Here is a 25,260-nt window from a genome sequence, read left to right as displayed (position 1 = left end):
GGCACCTTGATTGGTAGCTATAGTGAGATTGATTAATGATGGTTTTTAACTAGAGAGGGAGAACAATATTGTTTCTATCTTTATCTTTATCTTTATCGGATGTCACTTGGAACCTCCTTGCTGCAACACCACATATAATGGACTGATTGTTCTGAACTTTGTAACATTGACTTAGTTGTTGACGGCATGGTTGGAAACTTTTTAAGATAAAATATCTTATGATAATCTCGTATCTTTAAATGGAACAAGTACAGCTGAAACACTCTGGATCACAAGTGTATCCATGAAACGTTGATAACTTTAACATCTATGTTCAAATCAATCCGCTAAATAAATGCTTTATTGCATGCCAATTATCTTTACCCTTTGTTTTCCATAAGTCAAATAAGCTATGTTTAATTGATTTTTTATGAAAAGAAGATTCAATGTCAATTAAAGTGGATGGGGTAAAGTACTTGAATAAATGAATAGCAAAATGAAAATGATTCTTAAAGCAATGAAGCATAGAGATTGTGCATCTATGTTATACAAGTACCCTAATAAGAATGTTAGATGTTTATCATTAGTTATAATTTGTTTTAAGGTATACACATATAACAAAAATATTTTTTAAGTAGTAAACCTTTAACTACTTACTAAACTGATAGCAAGATTGTTACCATGCATTTAAAAGCTGAAAACGCACAAATATTAAATGACTGGTGAGTCCTAAATGATTTACAGTGATCAAATATTGTCTTATATGGAAGAAAGACCTTGTTTTCTGCACCTTTCTTTCAAATTAAGTACGGATAATGCTTTATAAGAACCATTGCTTTGATATCTATTCATCCTTTTGGGTAATTTGAAACAATTGTTTTAATTGTGGTACATCTTATTCGGTAGTAAGAGTGCATCCTTAGCATTAAGGTTGATGGAGCTTCCAGAGAGCTTTTGCTTATGTATTGGGGTTAAATACCTTAAGTGCAAGTTTTATACCCCCACAAACGAAGTTTGAGGGGGTATATAGGAGTGAGCTTGTCGGTCGGTCTGTCGGTCGGTCTGTCTGTCGGTCGGTCGGTCGGTCGGTCTGTCTGTCGGTTTTCATGGTTTCCGGAAGATAACTCATGAAAGGCTGGACGGATTTGAAAATATTTTGGTACACAGGTGTAACATCAAAAGATACAGGTCAAGTTCGATATTGGGGCTGGTGGGGTCAAGGTCAAGGTCACTGTTGCTAAAAATAGAAAAACGGTTTCCGGACGATAACTCATGAAAGGCTTGACAGATTTGAAAATTTTTTGGTACACAGGTGTAACATCAGAAGATACAGGTCAAGTTCAATATTGGGGCTGGTGGGGCCAAGATCAAGGTCACTGTTACTAAAAATAGAAAAACGGTTTCCGGACGATAACTCATGAAAGGCTAGTTTTTCTTGTCAGCAGTGTAACTTCTAAATTACTCAACAAATTTAAATAAAACAATACATGCATGATAAAAGAAGATGCAGTGTGCAGTAACCTTGGAGTTAGTTATGGCCTCTTTTAAAAGGAATGGTTTGCCATTCCTGTGTCCAGGTGGCATTTGGGGGTATTCGTCACTCCTGTGACAGCTCTAGTTGTTGTTAAACAAACCAGAACCGAAAATTTACTTCGACTTAAGCATAAACAGCTCATCGTCACATTGCACAAATACAAAATACACATTCAATATATACATACATTATTACATAATAATGCGTTTTGAATGTTTTTTCGATGTAAAGCTGCTTTTTTAAATAGAAAACCTCAACCATGTTACCCACATATCCAGCCTGACAGTATGATGGTTGATAAAAAAAATTTAAGTGAGGATGTTCAAAGTTAAATTATCAATCAGATTGTTACTGTCATTAATAATGAATGACTTCAGTTTTATACTAATGGTCCATCAACATAATAATTATTAATATTTGCTTGAGTAACTTGGATAACCAAACTATTGATGGTATGTCAATATTAGAATGAGTAAGTTTGTCATGACAGTCTTTCAATGGTTGTCAATTGCCATGAAAAATCATGCACTGTTGTAAAAGGAAAAAAAAACAGTTTTATTTATATAGAGTTTTGAACAAGAAGCCATATCTAGTTTATTTATTAACCAAGTATTTCAATTTAACAGCAGATAATTTGTGAATTTGTGTACAGCTGCTATTCACAATTTCATGTTTTTATTTTAAAGACGGGGTTTCAATGAATAAATCAACACTGATAAATGTCCTTGAAATATATTATCATTATTTCAAATGTTTACTTAAATGGGTATTTATTGTTTTTATTGTTATTGTAAAAAAATCAACATTTCATATATAACAGGGAAGTAACTTCTATAGCTCATTTTGGTGGTTATGTAATGAATTACCTCCCTTCATCACCCTTAGTGAACTCTTGACTCCCTTGTAAGTTATTAAAAAAGATTTATTGTTAGACACACGGCAGATTTTTACTTAGATAAGGTCATTCGATGTTTACCCCCCATTTGTTTACCCTATTGTCGGAGGTTTAGTCTATTTTTGCCCAAAGAAGCTTTTGATGTGTTAATAGGAGAACAGTTCGATGTTTGATTTAATGCCCTATTCTCTCATTATTCCATAAAAATGGACATTCTCGATCAAGTTCAATCAGTTTTGGGATATATTTATGTGACTTGGTAGTTAAATATTAAGATTCATAAAAGAAATTTATGTCCGAACAATATAAAAAAGTCCTGAAAAGATTGGGGAATAGGTCGTATATTTTAACGATGACAGTTTCAAAAGTGTCCTGGGGTTAATTTTGTTGTGAGAGAGCTGGATTTTTAAAGATGCCTTATAGACATAGTGATTGTATACATTTCAAGCTGCGAGGTTTTAATGTTGGAAAAAAAAGACTATATTTTTTGAATAGAATGTCTTAGGCCCAAATCCTAACTAGAAAATTAAACCATTACGCTGTTAAAAATATCAGTTATGGTACGAGTGCTTGTTAAACATTCAAACGAAGACAAACATTAAATGTTTTTATTCAAATATTTGTGGGGTTATTTATGAAGATTTGTGAGTTTTGTTCAAGTGAAATGCAAAATATATGATAGCTTGTTTGGATTTTATGAAGTTGCGTGTATTTTGAAATATTAATACCACGGTTAGGTTTTGTTAAATCATTAAAGGAATTTCCAGTTTGATTTTTCTGCATTAAATATATTTCATTTTAGGAAAAAATAACGTATGAATTCAAATTATCTATCATTGTTAAGTGTTTTAAAATGTGAATTGGATTAATGTGCTTTTTATGTTGCAAATATTTCAATAACTGGACTTCATTGTATTACCATATATATTCATATAAATGTGCTGGGTGGGTTTCTTATATGATTCCTGCTCATTGTGAATAACTTGTTCAAATTAAAAATATGTTTTGAATAATGTTAGTGTTTTTTAACCTTAAATTAGTTCTATAAATAGGTATAGATTTATTTAAAGGATTTCAGAATGCAGGTGCATTGTCATAATTGGATACTCCGATACTCTATATGCTTCGTTGTGGACTGTGGGACGATTTGGCAAGGAAAATCTCATAATCATGAATAATTAATGAAGCTGAGGTTAGGCAAGATACCTGATGCTTTTGCTAAGAAAAAATATTCTAATGAAAACCGGAACTGAACCAGGTCCGCAAGTTCAGTACAATGAGTTTTGTCAGCAGTCAAAACCACTCGGCCATGGAGGTTTCGGACATTACCGGATTGTTGAAGAAAATTTAATTACAGGAAGAGTTGTCTCCCCTGTCTCATGCAAAATGTTTAAAATGAGATTTTGTCAGTCAATTGTTTCACAGTATTTATGAGGTATAACGGAATTACGTCTCTTGGTTGCTGACGGTGGTGCATAAGAAATATCATAATCACTGCTCTGATGATTAACATAGAAATAAGCAAAAATTTAAATTAGTTTAATAAAACTAGACGAAATAGCTTATAAATTCAACTTTATTATTCTATTTTAAGTGCATGTAATCTATTATGACTGGCTGTGACAGGACACTATTACGGATCATATATTTTCCCTTGATTGCAAAAAAGGCTTATCATAAAAATTAAGGTAGAGCTGTCAATAACACTTTTTTTTTTTTTTTTTTACTTAAGGTGTATTTCATTTAAAGAAAAAATGATGTCTTATATATATTTTATTTCATTTTAGTTTAAAGGTTTCTAATTTTTTTGTTGTTAGCTTTTTATTCAGGCAGATAAAAGGACCGTAACTCTGTCAACAAATTGATAGATGTTTTTAAAAAAATATGCATATTTGAGATTTTAATGATGTTAGCTTTAAAATGAGATATCACATCATTATTTATATCACTTGAAAAATATATTAATATTATGATTTTAATACTAACTCAGCAGTAATTTATAAGAATAAAACTCAGTTAACAAATTTTAACAGTCTTAAAATTATTTTTTCATTAGTCATTTGAGACCAATTATTGGGCCGATTGTTCAGAACTTTGTTAAAGTTAACAAAGTTGTTAACGTCATCGTTGTTAACTTTCAAATCGATATGCCTCTGTATTAGTTTCACAGATACACTTATGATCTGCAGTATTTTTAGCAAGAGTTGAGACAACTGTTTCAGTTGCATATGTTTGTATTTAAATACATGAGCCCATCATCAAATAGTTCACATCTAAAAGTTAAAGGGGCTGTACTCCGTATGATGAAATAGCAAAAAAAAAGAGATAATTGTCAAAACATGACATAAACTTTGTATCGATGTGTACAATGCATTGAAACTTAACTAACTGAAGTACCACATAGTTTACAAATAGGTTTTTTTTCGCAGTTTTTTTTGTATTTTTCCATTATAAAAGATAACTAGGTATGTCTACCTAGTAGAATTCATTCCTTATACGTGATTGGCTAGTCGATTTTATCACTTGATATTACCAAGAAATATATATTACCAAGTGCTTTAATACTCAACCGGTTAGAGTAAGCCTTCGTAGCACAGTGGATATGATACTGGACTGCAATTTTGGCGACAATGGTTCGAAGTCGCTCCCTGACTCTATTTTTTTTTACATTTTTGTATTTTATTTTGACAATGATATCAATATGATATAAAATAGTAAAACATTTTATTAAATAATTGTCCTGAGATTCGTTACAGAAAAAAACTTTTTTTGGTGCGAACCTGGTGTACAGTTCCTTTAACAATGATGTCGTTAATCCTGTTTTTAACTTTAACAAAAACATCTGAACAATCGAGCCAATGATGATGAAAAATGTATCAAATGATTTTTCTAATGATCAAAATCAGTGGTTACAATCATGTGCGGATATATACTGTAAATGAAGTCCGCAGATTTGAAAGACCTTGCATGTTCCACTTTTCAAATCTAATCAAGCAGAGAATATTCTCATCTCCTAAATAGAAAGCTGTCTTAAGCTACGGTTTGACCTTTGAAAGTATTTCTTAATAGGAAAGAAAAAGATTACATAAAATCTAAGAATTAAAAATAAACCATTGAAAGAGTTTGAAATTATGCAATACAAGTAAACATTAATCATTACGGCGCGCAGTGTTTGTTTAATTCTCATTCAAACAGTCGGAAAACAATTGGGCAGTCGGAATAATTATTAATTTATCACTAAACCTTATTTATGGATTAAAACATATTGTGCGACGACTAAGTTTGAATTTTCAAAATTATTACAATCACTATTTTTTTTGAGATTCTTTAAACAGGATCTGTACAACTCTTTGAAACAAGTGTGCTATTGGATTTAAAATGTGTGCCGTTCATTTTTGTGTTATACATGATGAAAACTTTGATATATGCCTTGTAAATTGCAATTTAAAAACACGTAATTCCTTGGACTTACGTATAACAGCTGATGTCTGAGGGCTTTGAAGTTTTATCTATTTTCATTTGAAGTGTGGTTAATCTGTTTAAATTTAAATGGATTATGTTATTTTGAAATATGTCAAATCATTTTCAACAAGTTTAATAAAGAAATTTTAATTTTTAACACTTGAAGGTGAATTGGTGGACGATTATTACTGGGTCAAATTCATGCTAAGTGTCAAAGCCCTTAATAGAATAAAAACATATTTAAAATACTTATTTATTCAATGACATAATGCACTTCAAATTTGCTATTTCAATATTCAGTTGGACTATTCATGGGTGAAAAAAACTTTCATTTTGATGTTCATATATTGAAAGGAGGTTGAATAGTTATGAAATAAAAATTGTATATGAGCAATATTCATATTAAATTTGAGAGAGATTTCTCTTTCAATAAAAGGATGAATATGATTCACTGAGATTCGTTTGATGTTAATTTTGATCATTAAACAGTGTGGTGATAATTACCATTAATATTACATTAGTGTTGGAAAACATTTAAAAGAGAATTTTTGTGAAAATCTTTCTTTGCTTATAACAGCATCTATCTCCTTCGGAATCATAAATATTTATTTAGTATTATGCAGAAAAATATCTGCGAAGCATTCTGCATACAATAATTTACCTAGTGCTGACTTAAATAGTTATGTTAATGTCAGCGGAATTTGTTGAACCATTTTTCTTATGCGTTTAACTAGTTCTCGGATTGCGTTAAACTATTTCTGGGATTGTTTGTCTTCTAAGGTCATCCGCTGATATTTTCGGACAGGAGATTAACTTAACTGGTCAGTGTTGTGGCCAGTTGGTCTAGCTTGTAGCAGGAACCATATTCTGTGTTAATACAACTCAACTCAACTCAAAGTTTAATTGCTATTTTAGGCTTCCAGCCATTTTAAGCACTGTCAGAAGCAACATGGAATATATCAGAATTGTCACAAGATAAAACATTGTGCAAGTGAACAGTATGACAAAAAAACCCGTCTTTTTGTAATGATGGACAATTAATTTTTATGACAATCTCGTGGAAGAGGATGGTGCGGCCAGGGAGAAATAAAATGTTATTTTGCATCTAGCGGAACAATATTTGATTATGACAAGACATTGCTGTTCTTGCTACAAACGATCAGCGGAATATGTAATTTTATTTGGATATTATTGGTTATGTGTCTGCATATTTGTTCTGACATTTGATGCAGCTGAGTGAGTGTCGGTCAGTTAATTCTTGATGCTTTGGAGCTACTTTTTATTTTGACCTCATTAAGGCAATTAAAACAGGGTGGTCTACTGATGGAAAATGGATTATCTTACTAAAATTATTATACATGTATGACAAAACTGACAACTTGAATATATTACTAATTTGTGAATGGATAGTAACAATTTTTGCTTGTATTATAATATATTGATGCGAGAATTCAAGTTGTGGAATAAATTCAAATGTGAAAAATGGATGTACTTGGAGTATTAGGTTTTAACAAGGGGAAAAAGGCCTCCCTGCCTTATCGACGAAATCGGAGTTATAGTCTTCCTGAGAATCGATACGAACCAAAAAGTCGGAGCTATAGTTTGCCGACCACTGTCTTTGATGGATCTTGTGAGGCAAGTATTGAATTGATTTCGAAGAATTCTTAAGTTTGAAACCCAGCTGTTGCAGTATAAAATTTGACAATTGGTTAGACATGGTATATTAACATAAAAGTTATTATGTTTGACATGTTCTTAGAATTATGAATTTATGATGAAGCTGAAAAGGTTTATGAGATATTCATTTTTTTGGTAGAATTTAAGTTATGAAGCATTACAAATGTATCTTCATTTCAGGAACCATCTCATTAATGATTCGATGTGCACTTTTCTTTCAATCGCTATTAAGATTCAAGATCTCTGAGTAGTTATAATCTGTATAAACATAAATTAAAGCTAATGTTAGTTTAAACAAACTGTTTTTGATTTTGCAAGTTAAATTTTCAATTAAATTTTGACATTCATTTAATAATTTTTAAGTGAAATTCTTGATCTTACATTATTCCAATATTTTGTCCTGTGTTGATAGCTTATATGCTGATAAGCTGGCCCAATTGAAAAGTATGATGGCAGATACTTTTGATTCATTTCCAGAGTTGTTGGCCCTTCATTAAATAAATTGATCTCAGATCTTTTTTCTATATTCTGGGGGATAGCAAAATTCTCTCATCACTGAATTTGCTAACAAAAGTGTTGCACAAAATATAAACATTTTTAGCTGGCTCATTTGAGAGGTTTTAAGAGGGCAGATACTCTTGCCTTCATTTTCAGAGTTATTAGCCCTTCAAAAAATAAATTGATCTCAGTCTTGAATCTCTTTCTTCTATTTTCTGGGGGATAGCAAAATTTTCTCATCACTGAATTCGCTAACGAAACTGTCACACGAGAACACGTAATTTTTTGCTGGCCCCACTTAGAGTATTTGAGGTAGATACTTTTGCTTTCATTTTCAGAGTTATTAGCCCTTCAAAAAATGAAGTGATCTCATATATTTCTTCTATTTTCTGGGGGATAGCAAAATTTTCTCATCACTGAATTCGCTAACGAAACTGTCACACAAAAATCATGTCACATTTACTTTTTGAAAAGATTTATCAGTGATTCAATTTCTCTTTATGATTATAATTTATTCAAATTTGATTTATCGTATAAACGTAAGATTTAAGTAAGACGCAGTGCATGGGACTCAAATAAACCCACTAAATTATTTGTCCCAGCGTGTAGCTTTGAAATTCATTGCCATGGTAACATAAATAATTTATTTACCGCCTTCAGAAAATTGAAACATTAAAGTTGACTTGGTATTTGAGTCAGATAGTGTAACTGGAGATCTATTACGAAAAAACATACTTTTGGAAAGAAATTTACGATCACAATATGTTCGTTAATTTCCTTATATGACTGTGTGTGTTGAGTTCTACATTAAATTGATATTTGACGAAAAAAGTAATAGTGTCAATCATGGTGTTGTGTGTTCGTTATTTATGTGGATTTACACAAATGGATAAATAACACATTGGTGTGACTTTAATGAAGAACTGAAAGGACAGGATGTTGTTTAAATTGTATATGATTTTTCTGAATTAGGTAAACAAAGTAGTCGGACAATTTGAATCCCATCCAAAAATATTTATGAAAGATGTATCATTGATACATGCATACTTTTGTCGGCTGGGAAATGTTTCTATCAGCGTTCAAATCTTCTGTTTATCTGTTCTTTCATTAGGCTAATTATTCAAAGTCTGCCCTTGGCTACTTAAATTCGGCCTGGCAATTTAGTTGTTAAATAATTCGGATGAAGTGTTGTATTATTGGGAATAATGTTGTGGATTTTATGTTTGGTTCATTATCTATCATTTTTTATAAATAATTAAGAGTAATTCATGTATAGAATATTTATGGACCAAAATTGCATGTATTAGGTATTACATACAGTAAATTTACTTAATGTGAAATGATATATGAAATGTGAAAGTTACAGAAAAACATTCAAATAAAATAAATGGAGAACCATCTTTGCTAAACTTGTGTTGAATGGGCATACATGAATTAGAAGGATTTAAGCGAAGGATTTTGGAGTGCAGAAAAGTTCAAAACCATGTTATGATGGTCTAAAACCTGGACAATTATGTCCAGCGTTTCATCGCAGTTATTATAATGGCTGGAGATAATAAGAATACTTAAAAAGAAGATGCTAAAACAGTGTCATCGGCTTAAGTTTAATCAAGCATGTTAAGCCTGCAAAAATACTATATTTACCTAGTTTAACATCGTTGGATAAAACTTAATACACTGATGTTTCATTTCAAAGTTTGTAAACAAGGAGTTTAAAAGATTAATAAATGAAAAACTTATGTGTAGGTTGCAAAGAATTTTAACAAAATTTGAAAATATTGATCCAGAAATTCTTGTGAACATTTATTTGATAAAACCGCACATATTTGTATCGCAAATGGATATATTGCGGGGGAGTGGATCATTGGTAAATGTTTGCATGAGGTTTTGACAAACATGTTTATTTTCCAAAAAAGGCGCAAACTCAACAATGCGATGGTATGTTTAACCAATGTGGTTTTATAATAATCAGTCATGCTCAATTTGAAGATGTTGTAATGGTGCAGAATTATTGTTAACAAGATTTTGAAATGTTCTAGTCTTTTTTGTGTACTTTGTTGTGAAAACATAATAAATCTGTTCGTCTTATGCTTGTAAAAAATTTTGGATTGTAAATTTTAAGATTTGATGCTCAAATGATTTTTTCACAGGTTTGTCTTTGCAGTTTTATGTAAATTAGTTAAAAAATAGCCTTATTTAAACCATTGTAAACTTTATATGATAAAATATGTTCGAGAATTATCATGCAATAAGTCATGTTTAGTTTGATGGTTCAAACAAAAGTTTGTCTATTGTATTTCATGAGTTCTCTTGTAGACTTCTTGGCTGACTTACAACGCCCATGTTCCGGGTCATGATGTCTGCCCAATTGATAGGGAGACATATTTTTTTGCCCTGTCTGTCAGTCCATCTGTCAGTTAGTCTGTACGTCACACATTGTTTCCAATCAATTACTACAGAACGCTTGGACCCTGAAACTTCATTCATGGTATGCAGTTGGTCATCACCAGAAGTCCCTCTATTGATTTTGAGATCAGTAGGTCAAAGGTCAAGGTCACAGTGACCTTGAGGTGAAAAAACAGTGTTGACTGAATAACGTAAGAATGCTTGAGCCAAGGAACTTCACACTTGGTATGCAAGCAAGTTGGTCATGATAAGTAGATGACCCCGATTGACTTTGAGATGACTAGTCATATACAGTAGATGTTTACATATTAAAGCTGCACTCTCACAGATTTACCATTTTTACAACTTTTTATGCCCCCACAAAGTGGCGGCATATAGGGTTGCCCTTGTCCGTACGTACGTACGTACGTCCCGAAGATTGTTTCCGATCTAATTCTTGAAAACCGTTTGTCCAATCCTCACCAAACTTTAAACACATGTTTGTGACCATAATATCTTGATCAAGTTCGATAGTCATGGAAATCACTTTAGTCATTTAGGAGTTACGGCCCTTTTTTGCCAAAAATTCCCGAAGATTGTTTCCGATCTAATTCTTGAAAACCGTTTGTCCAATCCTCACCAAACTTTAAACACATGTTTGTGACCATAATATCTTGATCAAGTTCGATAGTCATGGAAATCGCTTTAGTCATTTAGGAGTTACGGCCCTTTTTTGCCAAAAATACTTCAAAAATATATGTTTCCAATCTAATTCTTGAAAAGTATGTGTCCAATCCTCACCAAACTTTACATACATGATTGTGACCATAATATCTTGATCAAGTTCGATAGCCATGGAAATCGCTTTTGTCATTTAGGAGTTACGGCCCTTTATTTGCAAAAAAAGACTTGAAAAATACGTCCCGAAGATTGTTTCCGATCTAATTCTTGAAAACTGTTTGTCCAATCCTCACCAAACTTTTAACACATGTTTGTGACCATAATATCTTGATCAAGTTCGATAGCCATGGAAATCGCTTTAATCATTTAGGAGTTAGGGCCCTCAGATTATCCTGAATAATCATTATGGCTTATTTTCTGTGACAAAAAATCGAAGTGGGGGCATCCGTGTCCTATGGACACATTTCTAGTTTATTTCTTGTCTTGGAAAGAGCAAATTTTTGTGTAAATATCTTCAAACTAATAATATAAGATTGCTAACAAAAAATCAGATCGTAGATTTTCATATTTCCGTTCAAATTTTTTTTTTTTTAATGGCCTGAATGGTTTAAGAAAAATGCATAAAACATCATTTTTTTAACTTTAATACAAATATCTGCGATCTAATTTTTTGTCAGCAGTCTTATTTAACTTGTTTCCATGGATTTTCGCAAAAATTGGCTCGTTCCAAGACAAACAATTAAAAAAAAGTTGTCCAAACGTTCAATCTGTGAGAGTGCAGCTTTAATATGTTTGAAAAGGCCATATTCAAGGTCACTGGTCATTCGTCTCCAGTCTAAAAGTATAAATATCATGTCCATCATTAATTATTTCTCAGCTACGACCACACAATGGGGGAGATAAGGGCTTTTTCAAAAAAAGCAATATCTAGTTTCAATCTCCAAGACATCCAGTTCTCACCATTTACCATAATTTTGTACCGTGGTTAATTTTCCAGTCTGTTGACCTTGGTGTATGGTGAATGTGAAGCACAAAATTTAAAAATGTTTTCAACTTTGTCTATTTCAGATCTGTCACCACCCGGCGTGTACAAAGAACAATGAGAATCGACCCATGTTGTTGTGTAAAGAGTGTGACTCGACGCTACACTCGCGACCCGAGTCTAGCGGCCATCTTGTACTGGATCTGCCAAAGAGAAAGGCTGGTATGTATCACACTTTTCACACTTAAGATAGGGCACATGTTGTTGTGTAAAGAGATATTGCTCGTTGAATCTAGTGGCCATCTCGTTCAGGCCCTGCCCAAAAGAAAAACCTGTATGTATCATCCTTTTAGTATCACACTTTTCACACTTAACATAGGGCACATGTTGTGTAAAGAGTGTGATTCCATGCTGCATGCACAACTCAAATCTTGTGGCCATCTTTTTCTTGAAATGTCCAGAAGACAATTCAGTATGTATCACACTTGTAAGTATTACACATTTCACATTTTAGAAACATGTAGACTCTTTACACCTTTCTGTCTATATGACCTGCCAAGTGTGTATCAGCAGTCTTTTCCTCAACTGACAAATATAATTGCTTGCATGTATCACACTTTTCACACTAAAAACGGACCTGGATGCTATGGAAAGTGTGTGAATGAAAATATTCTTACAGTACACAAGTCCTGAGCGAACAAAGTGTGATGGAACCGATTAATGAAGGCTAAAGAACATGAATATACTGGTGTTTTTTTTTAAGTGTGTAACTCTATCCTTTACCAGTAGACAAAGTCTAGCGGATACCTTTAAGTAGACTTTCTCCAAGAAATAAGTAACCATCACAATTTTTGCACATGTGAGAACATTAACTGTGACCATACCATGCTGTTGCCATAGTAAGTTTGTTTTTGGCTTGATGATGTGGGCATAACACGCAAGGCACAAGCATTTAAACATAGCAGATGGTCATTATTATTTCGCAGTCTTGAACAAGCTCGGAATGTTTGTCATAAATTTTGTCAGCTGAAATTGCTTGTGTGATATATGCCAGAGGTCAGTTTTACAAAGATGTTGAACAAGCCTGGAAAGTTGTAAAAAGCTATGTAGAAGCTCACCTTCTGAGGATGAAACATTGGTCAAGGCTTGTTTGACCATATGGTATTATTATCTAAGTTGGACATGTAAATCATTGGTTGGACTTCTGTTGCAGTATTACTTTACGCCAAACTGCAATACTGTTACAAGAAACTAGGATGTCCTCCGTGGATGAGCTACATTTTTCCATTCACTGACTTTATTTTATTAGGCCCTATAAGTTGTTTTGTTCAGATTTTCGTTTATTTATAAATTGATAAATGTAATCAATAGTTTGTTTTTAATAGAAGTTTTGTTAGGGCCTCAGTCAGAGTGTGCGATTATTTATCAAACACTATATAAATGGCATAAAAGCCAATTTCAGTGCAGTTATATCTTTCATCATTTAATTACCCTAATTTATCTTAATTTTAACTTTCATGTAACTCAGATGTATTAAAAAATAAGTTTTTTTTTATTTAACTTAAAGATGGATTAGCGGGCCTTGTTGTTGGATATGTAATTATATATATATATATAGTTTTCGTAATTAGATGTACAAATTCCTTGCTTACAATTATGGCACACTTTGTGAAACCCTAAAAATGAGGCCCTGATATCCTCATTTTTATACATAAACTTGTTTGAAAGTCCTGAGCAATAATGAATAAAGGTATATCTGGCTAAATCAATGATGAGGGCCTCGAATATTTGAATCAGTGAAGGGCCTCAAAGATATTTCTCTTTAAAAGAATGAAATATATATTTTTTGATAACCCAGTTTTGGGGACATTAAATTTTCAGTTAAGGTAACCCTCAGAAGATTGAGTCGTTCTCATCAAATACAAATATTTGTTCCTCTATAGAGTCTTTAACAAATATTAGCTTAATATTCAAACATTATTATTTGCACCAATTCTTTGCGCCATGAAAATTTTATGTCATTATTCGCTTGTTTGGTTTATTATCATGAGGTATTGGACATTCCAACTGGACACCTGCTTGTTAATTAACTTTCAGATAAATTATATTGATCTGACCCCGAAAAATAATAATAATGGCAAAATTTTAGCCACAGACTACTGGGGTCAAAGTGTGCTACTGTGATTGATTTAGGTAGAAGATTTTGTTCTTGCTTTTGGATATATTTGGATATTTGGAGTACTTCCCCAAAAAGATATGAAAGGTATTTTTTTGTTACAGTGACACTCTTATTCAAATTCAATACATATACATGTATAACAAACATAAATTTTAAGTGATATACCTTAAACTACTTATTATTTAATGCATTTATGGAAAAAAATAATCACTGTTAACAAGATTGTAACCATGTATTTAATAGCTGAAAACACAAAAATATTACTTGATTGGTGAGTGCTAAAAGATTTACTGTGATCTACTATCATCTCATTAGGTAGAAATGCAGCGTTTCCAGATGCATCTTTCTTTCAAAAAAAACACAGTATCCTTCATAAAAACCATTGTTTTCGACATTTATTCATCCTTTTTGGTATTAATTAAAACAATTGTATTAACTGTGGAAAATCTGTTTTGGGAGTTAAGAGTGCATCTTTAATCTTTTCCAATATTACCATAGACCATCTGTCATGGTCAACAAGTACAGGGTGAGAAATCATGTGACTTCAAAAGGGTTCTCACACTGGTCACCAGGGGTCACAACAGATGTAAACAAACAATGAAGTGACGTTAATTTCTAAATAACTTTTATGACAGAAAAGACATAAAAATATTTCTAAGCCTATAAAAGGCTATTTTTTCTGCTTATATGCACATGTAAAATATTTTAGATTTGCTGTATTTTAATTATGCAATCCTAGGCTAAATTTTCAACTCAACTGAATGTTGTCGAACATTATGCAACGCTGTAATTGTGGCCAAGGATTTCATCATTAAAATAAGCAGAAGCAGAAAAAGCAGTTTTTTAATTAAGGCTTAGAAATATTTTTATATCTTTTCTGTCATAAAAGTTTTTTTTAGAATTTAACCACACTTGTTTGTTAACATCGATTGTGACCCTTGTTAAGAATGCCTTTTAGGTCATGTGATTCCTCAGGTCACATCAGTCCGCCCGATTAGCTCAATAGGTAGTGCGTTGGACTGTGAATCCGACAACCCGGTTTCGATTCCCGGGCGGACCAGGTCACTTCTGTTGTGATTGGTTATGAAATCCTTTCTATGACCATTCGCACTGTACCACTGCCGTGCTTGGCATGTACAGAAGTTGTCAGTTCCTTGCAGAGGTGAAGGCACCTAGTACTGGTTAACCGCCTGATAGTCTGCCACGGTAAGGTGTGCAGTGGTTGAACTGTCACTCTGTGACCTTTTAATGTGCTCACGCCGGGACCCAGAGTATAAACTACTAACACCACCACCACCAGGTCACGTCATTCCTCACCCTGACCTAAGAGTAAATTAAAGTAGTTTGCAAAATGAGCAGAATTTGATAAAATAATTAAGTGCTTTTATATTTAACACTGTTATTTGATCAAGAAAAATTTGGCTGATCGTTCAGAACACTGTTCAAGTTAACAATGTGGTTAACGTCATCGTTGTTAACTTTCAAAATGTTACTATTCTGGAAAATTAATGGATTCACTTTCATCTGCTGTATTTCTAACACAATTTTAGACAAATGTTTCAGCTGTACTTGTTAATATTTAAATATGTAATCACGTACATTATTTAACATTTTACGCCTAGAAGTGAACAACAATGTTATTAATCATGTTGTGAACATTAACAAAGTTCTGAACAATCCGCCCGATGATTATCAATTATTCAATATTGATCGATAGAAATAGGAGTAAATTGCAAGGTGACAGCAAATTATTTTAGAAATCAATTGAAAGGGTTTTGTGTCTTAAAGAATAATACGTGAAAACATATTATAATATGTTTTTTTTGGGCCTCTAAAGCTGCACTCTTACAGATCGACCGTCTTGACAACTCTTTTATTTTTTGGCTTGATGTGATTCTTTTTTTTTGCGTAAATGTGTGGAAGTCTGATAAGACTGCTTAAACAAAAATCAGATCACTGTTTTTCATATTTACAATCGAAAGATGTTTTTATGGCTAAAAGCGTAACTTATAACGCTTTAAAAAAAAGGCCCATTCAGTGATTACTCCGACAAGATAATTAAGTCATCATAATGTTTTTGGAGCAAAGTGCACAGACAGAATGTTACCCTGGTTAGAGCTAAACTGGTTCTTTAGGACTAGTGTATAGCACTGTCACACAGGACCCCCATTAAACGTCCCTCCCAGAAGACAATAAGTATTTTTTTGTGGTGCAGCTGGGAATCGATCCAGCAAGCCCTTGATTGACAGTCAAGTGTGTTAATTACCACTAGTACTCCGATCAGCCACCATATATAAGTCATCAGCAATCAATTCTCTTTAAAATGGAACCAAAATAATATAGGGTCAGCATTGATGAAAAATAAATACTATATCCATAGTGGAAGATGAAAATGACAAGTTTAAACTTTACATTATAAACGTTGAGTGTTCTTTAAACTTCTACATAATTGTAACCTGTGAACACCCCCCCCCCCCCCCCCAGGTCCGGGGAATAGCAGTGACTTTGACTTGCAGTCCAGCCAAGCCCGGGTAAAATCCCTGTCATGTGGGGATGAACTGTTGATTAAATCCCTGCCAAATGCCCCCGCACCCCAGGGACCTTAGGTAAGACTCATTCCCCGCTATTTTGGTGCGAAGACAAAACCACCGCAGCACTACGGGGCCACCAGGAATGTAAAAATACAGCCCATTTCCTCGGTATACCCCCGTTCCCGGGAGGGGGGGGGGCGTTGTTACAATGAACTGGTGCATTACAGTCGCTTACAGTCATTGAAATTGCCAAACTTACAAAATATAAAAAAGTAATTTTTATGTTATGGCTCATTTTTATGATTACTGTATGTATAAATGAACTAGAACTATTCTTGGCATATTCTTATTCAAGATTTCTGTATAAGGTTTTGACAGCTCAAATGGCAGTTATGAAGGCCTTGGAATCAAACACAGTAAGAAACAAGTCACAAACATGTGTTGAGGCTTGGAAAATACATCAGTCATTCGATCAGTCTGCAAATTTGTGTCTGAAGTGATTAAGCGGTGCTTTGTAAATGCCAGTTTTTGTCTCTATAAGAGGATCTTTTCTGTGCTTACGTCTAAATTACGTTCATCTCAACGTCAGACTTTATAATTTCATAAGGATTGGAATTTTATACAGGGTTTTGCAAGGCAATGCTTTTAACAATAATTTCCAATGGTATTTTGTATGATTTCATTGTTTGTCAGTATATTTCTAACTAGAGAGAAGATAGCAGCCCGTATACACCCACAATATCAATCAATCACATTCAGAACAGTATGTGATATTTCAGCCAGTTCTAAGACGGCATGGTTTCATGCACACCAACTCTATCCAAACTCCTATTGACCAATCACTGAGCAGTTTGTTATTTCAGCCAGTTCAGAGATGGCACGGTTTCATGTACACCAACTCTATCCAAACTCCTATTGACCAATCACTGAGCAGTTTGTTATTTCAGCCAGTTCAGAGATGGCACGGTTTCATGTACACCAACTCTATCCAAACTCCTATTGACCAATCACTGAGCAGTTTGTTATTTCAGCCAGTTCTAAGACGGCATGGTTTCATGTACACCAACTCTATCCAAACTCCTATTGACCAATCACTGAGCAGTTTGTTATTTCAGCCAGTTCAGAGATGGCACGGTTTCATGTACACCAACTCTATCCAAACTCCTATTGACCAATCACTGAGCAGTTTGTTATTTCAGCCAGTTCAGAGATGGCACGGTTTCATGTACACCAACTCTATCCAAACTCCTATTGACCAATCACTGAGCAGTTTGTTATTTCAGCCAGTTCAGAGATGGCACGGTTTCATGTACACCAACTCTATCCAAACTCCTATTGACCAATCACTGAGCAGTTTGTTATTTCAGCCAGTTCAGAGATGGCACGGTTTCATGTACACCAACTCTATCCAAACTCCTATTGACCAATCACTCAGCAGTTTGTTATTTCAGCCAGTTCAGAGATGGCACGGTTTCATGTACACCAACTCTATCCAAACTCATATTGACCAATCACTGAGCAGTTTGTTATTTCAGCCAGTTCTAAGACGGCATGGTTTCATGTACACCAACTCTATCCAAACTCCTATTGACCAATCACTGAGCAGTTTGTTATTTCAGCCAGTTCAGAGATGGCATGGTTTCATGTACACCAACTCTATCCAAACTCCTATTGACCAATCACTGAGCAGTTTGTTATTTCAGCCAGTTCTAAGACGGCATGGTTTCATGTACACCAACTCTATCCAAACTCCTATTGACCAATCACTGAGCAGTTTGTTATTTCAGCCAGTTCAGAGATGGCACGGTTTCATGTACACCAACTCTATCCAAACTCCTATCGACCAATCACTGAGCAGTTTGTTATTTCAGCCAGTTCAGAGATGGCCAGTTTCTTGCACACCAACTTCATCCCAACTCTAATTGACCAATCACTGAGCAGTTTGTTATTTCAGCCAGTTCGAAGATGGCCAGTTTCTTGCACACCAACTTCATCCCAACTCTAATTGACCAATCACTGAGCAGTTTGTTATTTCAGCCAGTTCGAAGACGGCACGGTTTCATGGATACCAACTTTATACCAACTCTTACGGACCAATCACTGAGCAGTTTATTATTTCAGCCAGTTCTAAGACGGCATGGTTTCATGCACACCAACTCCAATCCAACTCTAATTGACCAATCACTGAGCAGTTTGTTATTTCAGCCAGTTCGAAGATGGCCAGTTTCTTGCACACCAACTTCATCTCAACTCTAATTGACCAATCACTGAGCAGTTTGTTATTTCAGCCAGTTCGAAGATGGCACGGTTTCATGCATACCAACTTTATCCCAACTCTTATGGACCAATCACTGAGCAGTTTGTTATTTCAGCTAGATCAAAGACTGCACAATTGCATGCACACCAACTACATCCTCAATTTTAAGGGACCAATCAATGAACAGTATGTTTTATTTCAGCCAATAATAAGATGGCAAAGGTACATGCACATACTCCACCCCAACTTTTATGGGCCAATCACTGAGCAGAATGTTGTATTTCAACCAATAAAAAGACTGCATAATTGATGAACACCAATTCAATCTGAATTTCATGAACCAATCACTAAGCTGCTGCATTTTATGTTTCAGTCAATGAGAAGACGGCGCGGTTCATGCACACAAACTCCACCCCAAACTTCATCAACCAATCACTGACAAGTATGGATATAGAGGAGATTGAGCCAGGAGAGGGGGATGATGACGGGGAACTGGTGGTTGCCATGGAGACGGACAGGAATAATTCTGTCAGGTATCACTAAAAAACATGTTTTTATTTAGTCTGTAAAACAAATGTTTTTTCTGATTCTATTTTTAGCTTGCCCTTTGAATTGAATAGGTTGAAAATTTGCCATAGCCCTTTTGTCTTTATTGCCGGCATCATACTTTAAAAAGTTATTTCAAGATATTCATATAAAACATGGTACACATGTTGCCAAAGACAATATGCACATATACCGCAAGGCTCATAACTCCGCCTTTTATGACAATTTAAAAATTTCCCCCGTTGGACTGTAAAAAAAAATCATCTGATGTTTATTGGTATTCGGTCCCAGGCATTCTCAGTATGACCCAATATTTGACTTTTATTGCAGCCATCTTAAAATACAATCAAAAAACTCAAGGTATAAATGTTGTAGCCTTTCCATTGTTCAAACTGATATCTCCAAAGAAAAGTGCTCTTTAATCAGATTTTATTAGATTTGCAAAGGCTCATTTGAACTGCTATGTAACACTTTTTGCACCTCTTAAAGCAAGGAAACAAAGTTGGGTGTATTGATTGTTATAGCTGTGTTGTTATGGGTGAATTTTAATGTTGGCCATAACTCAGAAACCATTGAAGATGTTGTTATGAAACTTGGTAAACATGTTTCCAATTTACTTAGGCGTTACCAAAAGAAATAATGGTTTCACAACCTATCTCTTATTTTTTACACCCGGTTCTAATTCGAATTGCCAATGGACAAACTTATTCCGACCATTTTGAGTATTTTAGCTATTACTTTTTTTGTGAATGTCCTGTTTTTTGTAGAGCAATAAGTCAGCAATGACCCAGCTAAAAAGGCTATTGTGTGAAAATGAAATGCAGACAAAGCTTAGTCTTACCTAATAAAATAATTCCTTAGAAATTGTTACTTTGGCCCTATCAAATTATTACTCAAAATATTAGTGTAATTTATTATACAGAGCTGCCTTTATAAATTTATGCTGTTATGTTTAGTGTATTAGGAGCCTTTCACCAGTTTTGATGGAAAATAATTCAGACATGAAATTAAAATAAGAACACTTGCTGAGAATTGACATTTTTATGTCAAACAGCAGTTGTATGGCTATTTGAGATAACTCATTAATTTTAAAGGAGGAAAATGCACATTCATAAATCCAGAACCAGTTTATCCAGGATCAGTCAGTTGACATCTTAACATATTTATTTGAAACTTGAAAACCATTTATCATCTATCTTCAAATATCAAATTAGGTCTTATCTGAACTTGTTGATGATAATAAAAAAATAACATAAGCAAATATTCATATCAATATTTATCGAATGTGAGTGTTTTACAGTGCGTTACAGTATAAAGATTTTAGGTACAAGCGATCGGTCGTAAAATCATATAGCTTTATTACTTCCCCTTAAGAGAGAATATCGTTTTATTGTCCGAGTTTGACTCCTATCATGAAATTTGACATCGTTTTGATACTTGGAGTTGATAATAAAACACTCTTAAAGTGCTTTCACATTTTTTGAAACGCAACGTTGCATGTCAGGGCCGTCTCTAAGGTTTGTGAGGAAATGGGCCGGGCCCTTTAAAGAGAGCAAGTTGTCCCCCAAAAAGGGCATTTCGAATTAAAGACAATAATAAATATTCTATTAGACTTTATGAAGTTTAAATGTACCAATGTTATACAAATACCACTAATAACATTCATTTATTATCTTTATTCTTGTGACAGCTTGTTGAGAAAGTCTATTAAATTGTCAAAGTTTACATTTATTTTAGTTGAGGAGAAAAAAGTAACAAAATACAACCAAGATGCACCATTTCAGACTAGAAATTGTTAAATTTTCTTTTCCTCAAAACCTCCTACAAACACTATATACTTAATAAATTTTGGTTATGAGTGAGGGGCAAAAGTTGAAAGGTTACGCCCACTCTAACATCAAATCCTGGAGCCGCCCCTGTAATATATACGGTAGAATACCTCCAAAATGGGCAAGATGAGTTTATTCAGGGATTTTATTCACTTATGAAAAAATTGGTAGAGGGGATTTCGTCTGTCTGACTAGATTTACACATGTATGCCATTTTATTTACCAAAACTATTTTTTTATTCCAGTAAAGACATTGTAGACGGGTCTGAAGCGGAGAAAAAACTGAAACGTAAAAAAGTTGTGAAAGCCAAACGACGTCACACTACGGTAAGCTTTGATCAATTGCTGTATTACCGTACATTGTGGAATAAATTTCTGTTTGTTTGTTTGCAGTGTTTTGGTGCAATTAGGCTTTTTTTGGTAACCATGACAACAATTTAATGGTGTCAGTCCCAGTGTGCTGTAGAAGTTTTGATACTTTCAGGTCTTGCTTTGGCTGTATGATTTTGAAAGTTTGGCACTGATTTGAATATTTTATTTTCCTTAGTTTTGACTCTTTTCAGTACCATTTTGTAATCAATTACATACTTTCAAAATCTAACAGCCCAAACAAGACCTTTTTCCTTAGTTTTGACTGTTTACAGTACCATTTTGTAAAATTGGCTCTCAATATGGAGATATTCCTACAACTTTCATCAGTGCTAGTGTTGTCAGATACAAGTTCAATTAGAGATCTTTGTTTTTAGTGTTTTCAGCCATATCATCTGGAATATTCAGTGAAGAAAGAGAAAAGTTATCTTTGTTTTAAGTCTTCATTTGAAGCAAAATGTTGCTTTCCGATGTAGCATTTATGACATAATTTATCAGGTGGTATACACACACTGATTTCCATGGAAGTATAGTATCTACCATGTCTTGTCCCAATTTTCATATCAACTTTCTTTGTTAGAACAACGAGAATTAGTTTAGTTTCTCATCGGTCTAAATATTAGGTCAAACCATTTGTCACGTATTAATTATGCCTCATCCATCCTTGGACCAAATTGCTGACTAATGTCTGGTATTCTGGTCAACATATACCGGCCATTCAGGAAATGAAAATCAGGCTTCACGCAGATTGCCGAAGACTTATATGGGCATATTACTAGGGCTTCATGAAGCTCCATAATTAGAACTGAACTGACACACAGGACACACTTATATAATAACAAAAATGAGCCGCTGTAGAATATGTGTTCACTGAATCTTGATGAGCATTGACTTTTGTGCCCTCTTGATAGGTTTTTTTCTAACTGGAATGTATTAAAGGGACAAGACACCAAATGTAAACCACAAGAAAAAAGATAATTGTTGAAGCTAACATAAGATTTATATCGTTGTGTGCAACACATTGAATTTTAATTTCTGATGTATCACAAAGCTTACAGCACAGTCATGTATCTTTTGACTTTTTTCCAATTTGAAAATTTACTGGGGTGTCTACCAGGTAAATCCGGGTAAATCTAAAAATAGCATTATTTATGTATTTGTACAAGTGACTTTCACCGGCTAAATACACCCACTTTAAGCTGGAAACCCATTATGTGCTATTTTTAAACGGGTGAACTCAGCTGTAACAGTGAAAATATATTCTCTAATCATGTAAAGTGATGTATTATCGGTCTCCTACTAGCTTGTATTGACAATTCTAGTCCTGTTTTGAGGAAATACTGCTTTTGCGGATTTTGGAACCATCTGTTGTCAAGTACCTTTAAGGGAGCGTTAAGCAGCAGCCAATTATATTAAACTTGGTTACAGTAAGTTGTTCAGAGGTTATCTTTTGGTTAGTTTGCACATTTATTTAATTGTTCAATAGTAATTATTGGTTTAATTATGACCAATCAGTAGACTTATCGTCTAACTTTGACTAAACCGAAGAATATAACTATTTTTTAACAATTGGCTGCTGGTCTGTTTTTCAAAGAACAAATTGAGGTATTTTGAAAGCGTCGTTGGTGAAAGCCATTGACGCATTGTTGGTGTATCATCAGCTGCTGGTGTAGTATGGCATGCAAAACCATCAAACTTGGCCATTACCCAAAACCTGTTAAAGATATTCAAACATAACTTTGTATTAGGTTAATATTCCTGGCAACTAAATGCTGTTTTCTAAAAGGAAAAAGTCTGAGCACTTTATATTTGATTTAATTGCCCCATCATTCTTCTTGCTGCTACATTAAAATGAGTCTTTGCAGAGTTGATTTACTTCAGTGTGCCCGAGATCTGATTGAAAATTGATTGTCCTGCTGTGCCAATTATGGATACTCAACGTTTTTGTTGTATTTTGTATTTTGATTTGCATAACGAAATAGTATTCCTCAGAAAATATGCAAATTGCTTTGTTTTAGGGAAAAATAGATAAAGACTTTAAGTACTTACATATTGAAGAGGCTTCGGTCGATTTTGTAGAAATGTGTTTGTAAATAATTACAAAAACTCAAACAAATGTTTTTAATATGTCTGATTTTAAGGAAATGATGTCTGGGTATTGTAATAGCTTTGATGTCCTCGGAGAGAGGGTGTCACCGTTGTTGCGCAGAGTGTTAATAACCATAACTCAAAATTGATTCAAAATATTCAAACGAAACTTGATGTACATGTTTCCAGAGACAACACACACTTGTATAGCAAGGACTATAACTCTGGTTTGGATAATTGTTGACTTATTGCCTTGTTTGACTGAAAAAGATGAAAGACCCATCCACAGCACTCGGTTGTTGGTATTTTAATGCATTTAAGAAGAGCTTTTAAGATTTGAAACTGAACAGAAAAAAATAGGAAATTTATTGCCTTTTTTATGTAAAAATAATGTTATAAATTTAAAACTCCAGTTATTCAAATCTTCATGATCTTCTGATATCATTCACCGCCCTCATGCTTCAAGAACAAATTTATTATGAAAGCAGATATCCCGAACAGTAACCTTTATCCTTATGTCAATTCTCAGACATGATCACTCTTTATTTCTTAGAACGCCAATGAAACATCTTGGGATCAAATTATAGAAAATTGCCATTTTTTGGCTCGTGTTAGAAGCTTCTTGTCATTTGGGCTAAAAACTACATCCGATAATGCTGTCTGTAACCTTTGTGGCCGGAAATTTCTGTCTTAGTAATATTTTCTCAATGTTTCATATCGTTTACCCAATATTTATGGCTATGAATTTCCAGCTTTTCTTTTTTCATCTTGTTGTTGATAGTTTCAAGACTTATTGAAATAAAAATAAGGTTTAATTTTAGAATTCATATCAGGGCTCGACGTTAACTTTTAAATCCACTGGTCCATTCGGACTAGTAGATATATTTTCTACTGGTCCTGACCTAATATCCACTGGTCCTGACCAAATTGATACTTTTTGATGATATGATTTTAATTCTTTGCCTGTGAAGGTTTATTATATACACACATGATGAAAATAATAGTGAGCTTTTAATTTTAATATAAAACTTTAACTGGTTAACATTACAACAATGAAACAATAGTATGAGGATTGACTAGAATATACGTTGGATTATCAGGCAGCAATAAAAGATATATAGTACATATCTGACTTGAATGTACATTAAAATTTGTCAATCACATTAGCAAATGGCTTTAATTTACTATGCATACGATAAATACTTAAAAACCAAATTCAATGCTATAAATATGGACGAAATGATTTGCTAAAATAAGTTATTGGAATTTTACATCGTAATAAAGATTGACCTAATTCCGATGATTTCACAGCTATCGTAAACTGTTCTGTGCTGTTTACTTCCGGTCGCAGATGTAACGCATGCGCAA

The 25,260-nt window shown here is 33.7% G+C and overlaps 1 protein-coding gene across 3 annotated transcripts in view; it reads left to right on the top strand.

Annotated features, from left to right (window-relative positions):
* Positions 1 to 25,260, top strand: part of LOC128202652 (pleckstrin homology domain-containing family G member 5-like) — a 112,918-nt gene that overhangs the window by 8,332 nt on the left and 79,326 nt on the right. For all 3 annotated transcript variants that reach the window (XM_052903676.1, XM_052903678.1, XM_052903677.1), the window contains exons 2-4: positions 12,180 to 12,315; positions 19,434 to 19,593; positions 21,681 to 21,762. In XM_052903676.1, coding sequence (XP_052759636.1) covers positions 12,180 to 12,315; positions 19,434 to 19,593; positions 21,681 to 21,762 — 378 coding nt within the window. The remainder of the gene's footprint in view (positions 1 to 12,179; positions 12,316 to 19,433; positions 19,594 to 21,680; positions 21,763 to 25,260) is intronic.

The sequence above is a fragment of the Mya arenaria genome, chromosome 9 (genome assembly GCF_026914265.1).
Source record: "Mya arenaria isolate MELC-2E11 chromosome 9, ASM2691426v1".
NCBI classification, from domain to species: Eukaryota; Metazoa; Mollusca; class Bivalvia; order Myida; family Myidae; genus Mya; species Mya arenaria.
This window is presented reverse-complemented; position numbering and strand designations above follow the sequence as displayed.